This window comes from Taudactylus pleione, unplaced genomic scaffold (genome assembly GCF_031769625.1).
Source record: "Taudactylus pleione unplaced genomic scaffold, aTauple2 ptg000556l, whole genome shotgun sequence".
NCBI lineage: Eukaryota > Metazoa > Chordata > Amphibia > Anura > Myobatrachidae > Taudactylus > Taudactylus pleione.
The window spans coordinates 18,004,659-18,020,088 of NW_028284958.1; the positions used below are offsets into that span (position 1 = coordinate 18,004,659).

General features: G+C 42.5%; 2 protein-coding genes across 5 annotated transcripts in view; one reads left to right on the top strand and one right to left on the bottom strand.

Annotated features, from left to right (window-relative positions):
• The window catches only part of CERS3 (ceramide synthase 3), a 123,664-nt gene extending 111,173 nt beyond the window's left edge, over positions 1 to 12,491 (top strand). For both annotated transcript variants that reach the window (XM_088452714.1, XM_088452715.1), the window contains exons 8-11: positions 743 to 871; positions 986 to 1,092; positions 3,907 to 4,060; positions 10,877 to 12,491. In XM_088452714.1, coding sequence (XP_088308840.1) covers positions 743 to 871; positions 986 to 1,092; positions 3,907 to 4,060; positions 10,877 to 10,993 — 507 coding nt within the window. In that variant the 3' untranslated portion in view covers positions 10,994 to 12,491. The remainder of the gene's footprint in view (positions 1 to 742; positions 872 to 985; positions 1,093 to 3,906; positions 4,061 to 10,876) is intronic.
• A 267-nt stretch (positions 12,492 to 12,758) lies between these two features.
• Positions 12,759 to 15,430, bottom strand: part of LINS1 (lines homolog 1) — a 54,704-nt gene continuing 52,032 nt past the window's right edge. For all 3 annotated transcript variants that reach the window (XM_088452713.1, XM_088452711.1, XM_088452712.1), the window contains exon 8: positions 12,759 to 15,410. In XM_088452713.1, the coding sequence (XP_088308839.1) occupies positions 14,606 to 15,410 (805 nt within the window). In that variant the 3' untranslated portion in view covers positions 12,759 to 14,605. The remainder of the gene's footprint in view (positions 15,411 to 15,430) is intronic.

Genomic DNA, 15,430 nt, shown 5'->3' on the forward strand with positions numbered 1-15,430 from the left:
GTGATAAATTGTTGGTGCATCATGTGACACCGGAGATGAAGCAAGCATCCATGACAAGGAACCACTCATTGATCCCTCCTTCAAAGAAATTCAAAACAACTCCATTATCAAAGAAGGTCATGATGTCTGTGGTTTGGGACCACAAGCGCATGCTTCTTGCTGAATTCCTCACCAAGGGAGAATGCCCTTGAATGCTGTCCACTGTTGTGACACACTGAGCCTGTTGCCGAGGGCAATTTGTTGAAAACAACCTGGGTTGTTGCGAACAGGCATCGTATTGCTGCATAATACAGCCAGGCCACCACTCACCTAACCGTACATGCGAGTTGTTATGGCGCTACCTTCAGTAGGTACTGGACCATCCTCCATTGAAGAAGCACCTGGGTGGAAGGCGATTCGCAACCGAGTGTGAAGTTCAGCAAACCGTGATGTCCTGGCTTCAGGCGCTCAACACTGATTTCTTCTATGCCGGGATAGAGGCCTTGGTGTACCGTTGGAACAAATGCTTAGACTAGTATGAGTACTATGAGGAAAAATAATCTATACCAAGGCCATACTACTGACTATACATATATGTAAGAGTTTAATACATTTATGCAATGAGAGGTCTTGTTACCCTATTTATTGAACCACCCTTATATATAACAGAATAATGTTGCAGATCAACAGGTTCAGTTGAACTTTAGGAAACTTTCTGCATAATGTTTAATTCTGTTTTGCTGTTTGTTATTCCTTCTTCCAGGATTTCAACGTACAAGTTGTTCATCACTTGGCTACTATCTTCCTACTGAACTTTTCGTGGGGTGTGAAGTATATCCGAGTGGGTACCCTGACTATGCTGGTGCATGATGTTTCTGACATTTTGTTGGAGGTACAGTAACATTCTTAAATTAAACCAATCGTGTTACTGTACTATATAAGTGTCCTGTTTGAATAGCTGTCCTTGTGCTCTGAGTTTACCTCCTGATTTCCTTTCTGTCCCCAGGCTGCTAAGATGTGCAGCTACGCTGAGTGGAAAAAGACGTGCAATATCCTGTTTGCTGTATTTGCAGTAGTATTTGTCATCAGCCGGCTGATTGTTTTCCCATTTTGGTAAGTTCCCGTGCTGAGACACAATCTGATTTGAATAGAAGGTTGGAATACATTTTTTTAGGCCATTTTACAAAAGGGTAAGAAACAAAGTACAAAAAACCCCAAAAGATGTCACTAGAAGGAAGAGGATGAGGTGCGAATGGGAGCATAATGGGGTATTCATTTAACACGCAGTAACAGTCAAAAGCTGTACATGCAGTATATAAATATAAATGAATTACTAACAGTGAGTCCATAAGATAATGGGGAAAAGTGCAGGGTGGAGATAAGAGGAATGAGTGGAGGTTGGGACAGCAGTGAGAGGGAGTACCAGTGTGAGTAGTATAGATAGGTCTAGATTAGGCGCTTACAGAGAGATGGGTTTTCTCAGCATGTTTAGAGATTTGGACTCTCTCATTACCACACCTGATCATATTCTCCATCAATATTTGCAGATTGGTGCTGCATCTGTGAAGAGTAAGATCAGCCTGTGTGCAGCATTGCAATATAATCCTTGCCTATTACAGTTAGCCAATGCCTTAGTTATATATGTATGTACATACGTATACCCTATTGAATATTATATTTTCTTTTAAGGCATGTTACTTTTCATACATAAATTCTTGTGCGCCTGCCAGCCTTGCACTGTGAAACATGAATCTGTCCACATATGATATTTGGTATCACTGCCCTAGACCTTATTCTATACTTAGTGACTTTTGGGACCTCCATTCTGGAAGATCCCAGAGGGGAGATCCAAGTGAACAAGTGCAGGGGTGTGCGGATGTCATCTTGGCCTACCGCCCACAGTGTAATGCCATGAATTGTGGCATATTACTATGGGGACAAAGCTCGGTAACATGATGGTGTGTCATTATGTCATTAAGCTTTGGGAGGATTCCCTGTTGTCTCAGGAGTCAGGATGAAATCCCCAAAATTTTAGACTCCTTTGAGTAGAGAAGCCAAGTGTGCTTTATTTGTAAGGTAAAATTGAAAGTATCCAGCATTTCCATCAGGGCTTCCAGCTTTGAACTTGTGTGGTCCCTCTTTCGATGCTAGTGGCTGACAGGTAATCTAGCTCCTTCATTGTTCAGTCTAATGGTGCATACACACGATCAGATTTTTTCTTCAGATATGGACGATAACGATTTAAAAATCGTTCAGTCGTTCATATCTGAAGGAAAATCGTTCATATCTGACATGCCTGAACGATGGACGATCAACGATGCGCGTTCCCGTTTGTCAGATAACGATATCTGACATCTGATGGGTTTGCAGTCAGACTTGGACGATTCCATTCATTTTAATGCAGTCAAAAATCGTTCAAATCGTTCAAAACTTTGGTCAAATCGTTCAAATCGTTTAGTCGTTCATCTGACAAATCTGACCGTGTGTACGCTCCATAATAATGGTGCATACACACGATCAGATTTTTTCTTCAGATATGGACGATAACGATTTAAAAATCGTTCAGTCGTTCATATCTGAAGGAAAATCGTTCATATCTGACATGCCTGAACGATGGACGATCAACGATGCGCGTTCCCGTTTGTCAGATAACGATATCGGACATCTGATGGGTTTGCAGTCAGACTTGGACGATCCCATTCATTTTAATGCAGTCAAAAATCGTTCAATCGTTCAAATCGTTCAAAACTTTGGTCAAATCGTCCAAATCGTTCAAATCGTTTAATCGTTCAGTCGTTCATCTGACAAATCTGACAAGTCTGACAAATCTGACCGTGTGTACGCTCCATTACTCTTGGTTTTTCACTTTTTCTTTTTTGTCTTGATTGTGTTTATGTATAATCATGTCTATATGAGAAATGATTGTATGAGGTTTTAATGTATTGTAAGTGGGTTCAGTGATTTTAGGTACTGGCAATGTTCTTCTGTACAGCCAAACAGAACAGTAGGGAGTAGTTATAATTGCTGATCAACCATAACCAACAGCTTCAAAGGTCAGTCATCGCATTCTCATTCCAGGTCTGCTGGGGGGATAAAGGCCCTCATTCAGAGCCGTTCGCTATTTGCGGTCGTTCGTTTAAAAACAAGGGGTGGCTATTCAAATGATCCGTACGCACATTGTAGTCTGTTCACACCTCTAAGTCTGAACGAGCGAGCAAAACATACGCTCGTTTATTTGTTAAAAACGCCCCCTGGCCGCTCGCATCCTACGTCATGTCCGCTATTTATTAGATTAATCGAGTACATCGACCAGCGTATGAACTGCTCGCTATTCTTGTGGTTGGTGTTTGCTACCACAAATTTGCGAGCAGTTCTGGCTATAAAATAACCCAGTGACGTGAACAATGACGCTGCTGTTTTAAATATACACACCCATAAAACGCCCGTTTTGACCTTTAAGCACGCCTGCGTTCGGATCTCCACTCCCCATTTTCAAGCACCTTCCCCTGTTACCACCCACATACGCCTCATTCTGTCATTCAAAATAGCAGGCACTCGCTATATTGCGTACCAACGATTTTTGGCCGCACTGACTGGTTCGCGCATGCGTACTAAAAACCGTACGCATGCGCAGATGTGCAAACATCGCTCGGAACGAGCGTACTGCCGCTAACGAGCGGCTCTGAATGAGGGCCAAAGACCAGAAAGCTGTTACCTGCTAACAGGAAACTCTTCTGAAGTTTTTAACCCTGGAGTGCCAGGGATGCATCTTTGTATATTAATTACATGCCCTAAAATAGTAATAAGTACAATATTTGCTGCATGCATAATAAGAAAATGTGCTCCGCTTAAAGCATGACTAAAAGAACTGAGAGGCATTAACAATTACGGTTATCATGATAATATATGACATATTTTGTGTTGCAGGATTATATATGCCACGGTGGTCTATCCCCTGTACTACTGTCCACGATTCTTCCTCTACTACTTCTTCAATATGCTTATGTTCGTGCTCCAGTTCCTCCATATATACTGGGCATACCTTATCATTAAGATGGTGATGAAAATGCTCTCTGGAAAAGTAAGTTCTAATGGAACCATGGCCTGTGTGTAGCTGTCATTCTCTGGGAGCTATAGAACAATGCTGTAATATTATCAGCAATGTATTTATAGCCCCTAATGATCGTATGCATTGTCTTAGCCAGTCATTAGGAATAATGTAGAAGTAGCTGTCGGTGATCTACTCCACACTCAATCACTGTTTCTCAAACCTGGTCCTCATGAAACCCTAACAGTGCATGTTTTCCAGATCATATAGTTGGAGCACAGGTGTGTTAACAGTAGATCTACTGGTGGTACTAATTATTCCTGAGGATACCTTGAAAACATGAAAACCAAGCTTGAGAAACTCTGCTCTACATCATTATTGCAGCGTCAGAACATCCTCTCTTACATCTTGCTTATGGTAGCTCCGGACTCACTGATTTTTGTTTGAAGTCCCGTGAGGAAGGCGAGATGAAGTTCCAGTGATGGGGTATCCACTCCAACAGCAACTCGCCACTCTCCCAGCTAACATGCAGGAAAGTGAGAATTTAGAAAATAGTGATCATAACATGGTCAATTTTCATTTGCTTCATTAAGGGGCTTGTTTATCAACAAGTTTTATCATTCACAACGAGTGATCAAACTCATTACAAATGATACATGGTGCTCCATTTTCAAACAGATGACAGTTGGGAGCTGATTGGCAGGAGCACCATTTATCATACGCAACAAATTTTATTACTCATTGTGAATGATAAAACTCATTGATAAGTAAGGCTCAGAGTTTCCGACAGTCAGTTTGGAACAGCTCAGAGAGGCATTAGTGATTGGTGGATACTGTTCTTTTATAGAGCATAGATGCCAAGTGGGACACTTCAGTATTGTTCTAGTAATGCAGCTTAATTCTGACAATGATATGCCTCCTGACATCCATATTTGTATGCCCTGGAAGGTGTTGGAGGGCTGCAGTGATTATGATGACCATTGCCACCACTAGCTAGCCACTTCTGACTGGCTGTTTGCATATTGACCGCTCTAGCTTAATAGTGCTTAAGGCCCAGGGCTCAACAAATTTTTGTAAAATCTAGGAGCCATCTTAATGGACCATCGTCCATTACCAAAATATATGTAAGCTGGTATAGACCACCAAACATGCCCTTTCAGTGCCCCTCAACCTAGTAGTAAGCCCCCTGTAATAGTGCCCCCAATAGTAATCCCCTTGTAATAGTGCCCACTGTAATAGTGCCCCCAGTAGTAAGCCCTCTGTAATAGTGCCCCCAAAGCCCCCTGTAATAGTGCTGCGCGCACAATAAAATAAAAAACTGAATACTTGCCTAAGCCCCGATCCTGCGTCCGCCGCTCTTCGGAACTATGGGGGGGGAGCTGAACGCTGGAGCTCAGGGGTGAGCTCCGGCTGCTGCTGCGGGGAGTCGGGTTCCCGCTGGTACCATTTCTGCGGCAAATGGAGCTCCCGGCGGGGAGGGGGGGAGGCTTGCAAAACTCGGTCGCCAGGACTAAAATCTTAGTCGACATGGCAACCGGGATTTGTCGAGCCCTGGCTTAAGCCCTTAGCGAGGCAGCTATTGTATATAAAGTCTCTGTCTATTTACGTTAATTGACTGATATTTCAAGTTTGACTACTGTAGGAAAGAGTTTTAAATATCCGTTAAGAAACTCTGTGTATTACAGTTTATATAAGGTAGATATGGGAAATGGATGATGCGGAAGTAGAATTGATACAACTTTGCAAATAACTAAACCTAGCTTAAGGCCCATCCCTATGTGTGTATGTACACGGAGAAAGCAGCCTTTTCTTAGGCTGACTATATTCAAGAGTGTGCAAACTATCAATTTGCTAAAGGACCAGTGACATCAGGCAATTGTTTTTTCTTTTTCGTTGACAAGCAGAGAGTGGAAGGGGCCTAAACCAGTCTGTTGCCTAGGACACCACAGGCGTCTTAATTCGCCTCTGTATGCCCTCTCACAAAATGGCTTCTTTAACAGTGAGCTGGCAATGGGTATAAATCTAAAACAACATGGCCGAATGCCGACAACAAATTGAATCCATTTGTTTGTCAAATTATTTATGAAAAAAAGTGCCATCAAAGTAATTGCAGGCAGTGAAACCATATACTGGTATTTACCCACTACGTCTCCCCTCCTATTGGGGCTAGTTTCTAGTGCTGAGGGAACAAAGCTCCCTGCATGTGCTGGCATCCAGAGGCTTATGCTTTTGCTCTTTGCTTTTAAATCCTAACTTGGCAGAAACACAGAGTTTTGCAATAAGCCACAGAGCTCACACAAACCAGGCACGGCCTGCAGGAAACTTACCAGCGCCCTGAGAATGTTCTGCTTTTAGGAGAATGCTCTGCAGAAATCAACTGCTCCCAACTCAAGAAATGAGTGATGTTAAGTAACTGAATAACGGGGTCACAGAAATACCCCCTCCCCCCCTTTTCGTCCTCCTTCTCTTCCCCATCTCCCCTCCTCCCTTTATTTCTTTCTCCCTCTGACAGGGATAGCCCTCTGTCCCCTTTCTCTATTGCTTTCTTTCTCTCCCGCTTCTGTCTCTCCAATTCCCCCCTCTCACCTGGCCCTCTGTTTCTTGCTCTTCTCCATCATCTATTTTCTGGTTTGTTTCTTTTTAAGACGCTGTTGGCCTATTTTCTGTTCTTCCAGTTACTTTCACGCCAAAATACTGGCTGCAGCGCACACGGTTCATGTCACTGCGTTGGCCCGCCCTCGTGTGCATGGTGTTTGGACTGAACTAGCACGGGCCAGGTTTGTGTGTTGAACTTTACAGAGAACTAGCATAATACATTTGTATATGTTATGTGGGGGATGTTGGAGGTTAAAAAAAAAATTAGACCATGTCAGGTCCCTCGTGCATGTGCCAACATGATGACATCATTTTTATCAGCACTTGATTTTATTCTATAGATTATCCTTAGTATTACGGTGCAGATTGTAAACTATTGCAAATATGCTACAATTCACTGTGATAGATTGTTGCTGTACCTGTGTGAAAATAATGGGTGAGTTGTGGGGGGGGGGGAGGGGGGAACAGTCTTTTAAAAAACAGAAAATGTAATTAAGTTGCGCCTATTGTGGGAGAGCTGTACAGTAGACAATCTGAATATGAAGTGTAGCAGCGGGTTAAACAGATTCTAAGACGCCGATGTAAAACATTTTATGGATGGTAGTTTGTCTGAGTTGCTCTAATGTTAAGGAACATAATAATGTGATCCTCAGTGATTTAATCATTCTTATTTCTGCAATAAGATCCTTGATAAAAAGAAAATGAATGTATTTCTCTAGTAAATTATTCCTTATGGATCTATCGGACAACATGCGTTCCACCTAATGCCCTACATACCTATAAAAGACTGCAGAGCCGGTTTAAAGTGGGTCGTATGCCCCGGGCTTCCTCTCTCAGGGGCCCCCTCTGGACCATTCACTTACAGCTGCTGAGCATGAAGCAGGTCGTAGAGGGGAATGGAGCCAATATAAGGGGTGGGGCTACACAGCAATGTGCAGTCCTGTAGGCCCCGTGGGAGATAGGAGGGGTGGAGCAGTTGTATTGAGTGACAGCTTCTTTGCCTGTAAGGATGAGGTTTGTGTCAGACCACTTACAAGCATGTGTCACACTGTGCGTGATATATTTCTTTTTTTTTTTATCACCGGTCGATTTTCTTATATAGATGATTGCCAAAATCTCTAAATAAGATTAAACAATTGCCAAGGAAAGTACAGATCATCTTACACTTTACAGTATCTATGTGAAGGCCACAAACAAAAGGTTTCTGAATATTTTTACTGGTCTCCATTAGAGGACTACACAACACTGTAATGACCTTTATTTCAGGTAATGTGAAACACACTACGTGTGTGAAACAATAACTGTTATACATGTACCTTTTGCATAAAGCAAGTTTATAGTAAAATGTATAGTGTATATGTACAAAACGAACACCTGTCACAACTGAAATTACCTGAGATGTCTGATTACATAAGGCAAGAGCTTCTTACGTAGTATAGGCATTTATATATTTTTATGTGCCTGTTACATGATTTTATTTTTGGACCAAGTGACCCTTTAACAACATATATAAAGGACCACCAAACCTGAAATCCTATGGAATAGTATAAAAGAACTACTGGTAACCACTACAGATATCTTTACTGATGGGAGTTGGTGGTGGGGTGGGGCACCGGTGACATTGCCGGAGAGTATGATGAGGCAGAGAGGGGTGAGGACCCAGCTGCTCCAATACCCAGAGGAGTGAGATGGGCTGCTGCCTCAGGAAGGCTTTTATTGGGGAAGGATTAGTGGAAAAATTGCCACAATACCGTGCTGAAGACTATGTTACATACATCTAAAAAACATATACAAAATTCGACCATATCTCACACAAGACACTGCAAAAACTCTAATCCATTCACTCATTATTTCCCGCATTGACTATTGCAATAGTCTCCTTACTGGTCTTCCCAAAAACAGGCTATGGCCATTACAATCCATTATGAATGCAGCTGCGAGGCTTATCTTCCTTGCCAAACGTTCATCGTCTGCTGCCCCGCTCTGTCAGTCCCTCCATTGGTTGCCGGTTTTCTACCGTATTCAATACAAAATACTGTTACTTACACATAAGGCCATTAACCGAATTACACCAACATACATCTCTTCACTCATCTCAAAATATCTCCCAACCCGACCTCTCCGCTCAGCACAAGATCTGCGTCTCTCATCCCCATGCATTACTTGCTCCCATTTACGGTTACAGGACTTTCTTCGGGCTGCACCCACTCTATGGAATGCCTTACCACACACAATAAGACTTACCTCTACTCTTCAAGCGTTCCCTGAAAACTCACCTCTTCAGACAAGCTTATCAGATTCCAGAACCGACCACATAACCTTCATAGCTTCCATGTCTTATCGCATCCCCTCTCACAGTCCACACATAACCTCACATATTGTCTTTCTTTCACATACTCCTGACATTTTGCCGACATTCCTATGTGACTGGATCATGCAGCCCACCAAGAAACTCTGCATTCTGGCCAGACCAAATTGCAATATATATAGCACCTATCCTTGTGTATCAATGCCTGTTTCCCTATAGATTGTAAGCTTGCAAGCAGGGCCCTCTTACCTCTATGTCTGTCTGTTATTACCCTGTTTTGTTCTATCAATGTTTCCAATTGTAAAGCGCAACGGAATATGCTGCGCTATATAAGAAACTGTTAATAAATAAATAAATATACTTTCTACATCCTTAATTTAGTTTCTCTAAAAAACAAATTACCCAATAATTTAATTTAATATCAATACGATATGAACATTACAGATACCAGTGGTTCTTAACTCCAGTCCTCAAGTACTCTAAACATGCGAGCGTCCATGATGATGGTCGCGATGGTCAAGACCATCGCGACCATCGGGCTTGTGACGGAGACCCTGCGGTAGGGTCTCGCTGCCGCAAGCCCTGGAGTGATTTTGGCTCTATCAGACGTCTGCCGGCTTCAGACGGTAGGCGTTCCCATGGGAATGCCTCCGTCTGGCAGCCACGCCCACCAAAGGGGGCGTGCTGTCAATCAACATCGACAGCACGCCCCCTTTGGTGCGAGACCCGGAGTGACAGAGCCCGTCGCTATCCGGGTCTCGCGCATCCGCACGACGGAGCTCCCTCCGTCGTGCGCATGCACAGTGGGGCAACATCGACCAGCTTGTGAGTGGGTCTGAATGACCCCCTCTGTTCACAGTTGGGTCTGGACTATCGGAGTACGGTTCTTAACTGAAAGGATGAAGGAATGGACCCTCCCATTGAGGTTCTATTTGTGCTGTCGTTTTGCTCATAGGGCTAGTCTCTGCTTGGATACTACAGTATATGTAATCTGGATACATTTTCACCTAGCTAAGTCTTATGTGTGTATTATACTTACAGATCATACAATGTAAATATGAGTGTTGTCATAGATCATTTATGCCACCCCATAGAGATAAATATCAGTCTCTGGTGACATCTTGTAGCTGATGTATCTTTCTTGTTAATGTCTCTCTAGTCAGCTCCCTTTATTTCTCTCTTCTGAATCCTATCCGCTCAATTTAGTTCTCTCCATATTAAACTGCCCCTCTGCTACTCATCACATATGGTGAGATGAAAGAGAAAGCAACCAATCCAATTCTGTCATTTCAAAGACTGTGCTAGATAATTTGCAGAAGCTGATTGGCTGCTCAGGGCAACTTTTCCACAGCTTGACACAGCTCGCCCCGCCCATATTATCTTAGTAACTCATACCACAAGATTCCAAACTGTTCATCTTCATTGTAACCAATTTGAATATCTGACATATCTAGCATACAACACCAATACTTTTACAAGATAAAACATTCCTATATAATCTCTTATTTTCCAGCCTAACGTATGTATATATCGCTAGTATAACAGACCCAACACATGCCGTGTCATTTCAGTCTCTGCCCCACCACTGCACTATGACCTCTCCCCTGTCGGAGCGCGCACTCTGGCTTCCACGGCACACGCACTGAGATGGGACAGACCTGCTAGTTATTATATAGGTGTAAAGTGTTGTGTATGTTGACAGAATTGCCTGCAGACTGCTGTTCAGTTATCAGCCACTTCAGACCAGAACAGGCTTCCTGTAGTGTCACCACAATTTATCTCTTCCTACCTTCTGTTCTTATAAGCTTATGAAATGTTACAACCTTGTGAACTAATGTTTTCTGTATACAAGACCATTTGTAACTTTAAGTTAATAGCCCTTTTAAGTTTAAATGTGACCCCGGCATGTGGAGATGTTATCGACACCTGTCCTTATCTCTGTGCAGATGTCCGGTGATGATCGGAGTGACAACGAAGAAGACGACAGCGAGGAGAATGAGGACCAGCGAATAACCAATGGGGACGGAAAGAAACGCATAGTAAATGGCCAGCATGACCGCTAGCTGAACAGCGTTCTATAATCGGCCATAGCCCACCCCTGATTTACAGAGAGAGTTATGCAAGACAGTAATTATCATCTAGCCAGACTTTCAGCAGGGGACAGGGGCAGAGGACTACAGCTGGAGATATACTATTGATCGGGAGGCGCATGGTCCTTTTCTCTAGGGACCAACTATATTTGAGACAAGGCCCGGCCCATTTTCAGTACAAAGTATAAACAAAACAAAGAAATACAAACATTAAAAAAAAAAAAAAAAAAACTTAGAGCCTCCTTGTTCTGCTTTCTTGAAAGGCAACAGTTACACCTTTTGTTTTGCTAGAGAGGCGTGGAGTATGAAGATCAAAGTATTACGGCCTCCTCTGGAAGTACAAATGGTTGACTAACAATAAGCGTGGGGGAAGGGGGGGGGTGTTAACAAGTTAATCAAATTTACTGCATAATCCAGTAGTAGAGCTGAATGCCAATCCATCATCCTCTTTTTTGGATACATACAGTCAACCTATCCAGAGCAGAAGAGAACAGCCACTAATTGCACTACTCTGCAGGAACCTTACTACCACAAGAGGGTTAACTTCCCAGTGCTCTGCTGACAATGTAACCCCCACCTCGTCCCTGTCTCTATTTATACCATATACAGGAACACAAGAGGAGCTCTGTGTAAAATACACACAAGATTAGCTATGCACATGACCTCATACACGTGGCGTGTGGGAGGGGACAGCTCTCTCGCCCAGCCTGCTTCAGAGAAGACCACAGAAGAGTTGGCATTTTCCCGTTGCCGTTAACACCTATCACTGCTGTGCCTGCTTTCAACAAACAGCAAAAGACTTTCTGGGACATTGCCCTTGTAAAGGATATGCAACTTTTGTAAGACTTTATTACCAGTGTACTCTTGGTGTTTACCCAAAGTCACATGTGGTCCGTGTACACCTGGGGAGAGATGGCAGTCTAATGATAGCTTTAATGTAAACCTATTACACAGGTATTTTTCTGTAACTGTAGCTTCTCTCTAACACCTGTAACAATCAGTTACTAGTACATATCAGCCTCTGCTAAACGTAGAAATCTGAGACTGTACCTCCCTCTTACAGTAATTCCTATTGCCTTTTTTTTTATTTTTAATACTATTTTTAAGTGCTGCCTTAATGTACATGTAGACCAGGGACATATGAAGTTAAGTGCAACTTCCAACAGCGTTTGTGAGACCTGAAAGCTAAGTGCTCCATTATGTTATTCTCTCTGGTATCATGTGGCTACAAAACAAATTTTACAGTTTTATTGTTACTTAAGAGAGTTGTAAGTTGGGGTTTATCCCAGTTATTTTTTTTTTTATGAAGCCTAAAGCTGCATGAAGTTATAAAAACTCCTTAACTCAGTGTTGTCTGCTGCGGACGGGTCAGGAGGAGACATTTTTGTTAGACCTAAACATTCTTTACACACACTAAATTTTATATTTGTAATTTTGTCCACATGTAAATAAAACCACAAACAATGATAAAGCATTCTATTTTATCTGCTTTAATTGGCGTTTGAATTTTCTCTTTATTTTCTCCCTGCAAAAGACCTTTCTTTGAGTTGTTCAAAAAAACAACTAAGCCCCCTGACCCTTCAAAGTCTAGAATATAGATCTATATTTTGTATGCTACTCTGCTTGATTTCTCCTGGAGAAACAGGCACATACTGTGTACTGTACACACAGCACTGACTCATTTTGCATTCAAGAAATTGAAGTCAAACCTTTGGCAAGGAAACATGAGTCCGTAAGATTTGTGGAAGTAGAACTGAGCAGCAGAGGACATATCGGACAACCAACCACTGCTGACCATCTCTTATAGATTAGAAATGCACAAATACATGTTGGGAAAGAAAAGGTCTAGCACTGTAAAGGATGTTGACAATTTGATAAGGATCTCTTGTCAATGCAGAAGAAACATAATACAATGCAACAATGGAAGTGTTATCTACACAGCTGTTTATTTCACAATACAGATACTAGTGCATCAAGCATCGACTGCGTTTATGGGTCTAATATCTTTGCAAATATACTAAAACGTGTATATGTAATCCTTAATCCCTGCCCCACAAACTGATAAATAAAAAGTATTAAAGTGTGAGGGCGATTACTATGAGCCCAGTGGGACACTGGGAGGGCAGCGACTGATCTGTAGCTGTGGCCAGTGGGAGCACTGAGGAATTTGTTGCACAGAACATTCTTTCACCTCCCACTGATAAGAAGTTTGGAGACATTGTTCAGCTGAAGGAGAACAACAAACATCGGCTAAAAGTGTGACATTGAGCTGACCTAAAACTACATCTCCTGGCAAATACAAATGGTACTTATCAAAGGTTGATAGAGTTCTATAGCAATACCTTCAAGTAACATGCTTTAATAATGTTGGACACTATGTAATTTGTCCTCAGCCCCTGCTTTTCCCCAAGGACTTAACCATATGGTAAACCTTGTCTACTGGACCCAAAGGTCTGTCTACAAAATAAAGGCCCCCAGTAGGATGCCATTTACCATGTGGGTCCACAGCAAGTAAGCACAATAGGCAAAAGCCATTCTCACTACTGAGGTACAAGTGGGATATTTACACCATTCAATAGCAGAACAGATCCAGTGCTTGAGATGCTGTATTCTGTGGTCAATGTTAGTCAGAGAATCTCACATGGCTTCTCCCAAACGATGGCTCATCCATAAACCGACCTCCACATTCTTATCTAGCATTAGGAACTGGATGACTAACAGGTTGTCCCCCTAACATCTGTGTCTGTAAACATTTAATTGACCCATTTGCTTAATTTCACAGTGAACTGTCCACTTTTTCTTGCATGTAAACATAATATCATATGTAACTAAAGTAATTGCCAAATAGGTTTAAATAAGAATTCCTGTAAGTCTATGTTATGAACATGTAATGCTTCTCCTACTCCTGGCACAAAACACTGATATACAGAAACAGTATGACTGTATGCAGCACAACAGCCTAAAAGCGATGTGTAGTGTGTGCAGTTTATAATCTGCCTAATACAATATGACCTTCATTCACCTGGGAGTAACACACTGTCCTTGAGACTTGGTTCCATTGTTTTGATGGTCTTACAAGACCGCTGGCATAAATGGTGCCAACAAGTGTATAAACACAGTATAGGCGGACACTTTGTGGGATGAGCTATCAGTTCTAAGAATCCCACTGATTCGCTAGGAACTTGTGACATTACTGAGGTGTGAGGTGAATTATACTTTCGCATGGATATAGCTCATGCCAAAAAATGACTTGCTACACTGGGGCAAGCAAGGAATGAGAAATAGCTCCATATTTCAGAAATCCTTAGGAAAGCAGCTGTCTTTGGGTTTGCTAAACATGAAGCTATTTCCCTGCCTTATTTGGTTCAGCTTTGCATTATATATGTATGTCACCAAAGAAGTTAACACACAAGATCTGCTGAAAAACACCCAGGGATTTATTGAAGGTCCCCTGGAGTTGATTAGATTACACTGGTGCTGTAAACACCACTGGTTTACAGCACCAGCCTATTCCCTTGATTGAGCACATATAGAAGTATATTATTTTGTAGTAGTGAGTTATTCAGTGTGGCTATTCCTATTGCTTTATGCTTTGCTGAGAATACTGACATGTGCAAGCAGTCTTAGCAATGCAGAAGGGTTATATGGAAAAAGCTTCTTTCTATGCAGTCTACAAATGGCTTCTCGCAGATCTTCCAAACACTGTGCTGATTTCTGCTGGGTGCTGGTGGTCTGACAGGTGTTGCTTCCAGCTTGTGCACTTGGTTTGGACAGGAACACTGGATGACCTGCTCTCAGCCCCAGTCTCTCCATGTGTTTATCTATAGATCTGCTGTCAGCCCCAGCACTGTGTATGGCGATAAGGCAATTACTCTCGGCATTTTCTGATTCGGAATCTTCAGAGCTGTCATATGCTACAAGGCGTTGTAGGGCATTCTGAGAGGGTGAGCTTTCACAGCCAGACAGGCTAGGAGGTGTTGAAGGCCTGGAATGATCATTTGGACCAGAGGCAGGAGTACTAGGGACCAAAGTAGAGGTGTGCAGATGGGGAAGGCTAATGCATTCTTCTTGCACTGGTGACATGCCCGCCCGTTGCTCTTGTATGGAGCAGACAGGGATTGTAGATAAGGGATGTGACCGGAGAGACACTGAGTCATCAAAAAAAGTGCAAATTAGGCAGAATTGTGGCCAGTCTTCCTTCACCAGCTTCAGATACCTGACAATGTATTCCAGAAAGCAGGTCTCTGAGGAGATCAGGAAGTCCAGCAGGACAGAAGCATCAAACGAAACATTGCTCAGCAGGGACAGAAAGATGCAGTGAGGGTTGCTGCCACATTGATGTGAAGGACAAGTCATGGCTCCCTTACTTTCAGAAGAACAAGACCGGAGGCTGAAACAGAAATGAGAAGC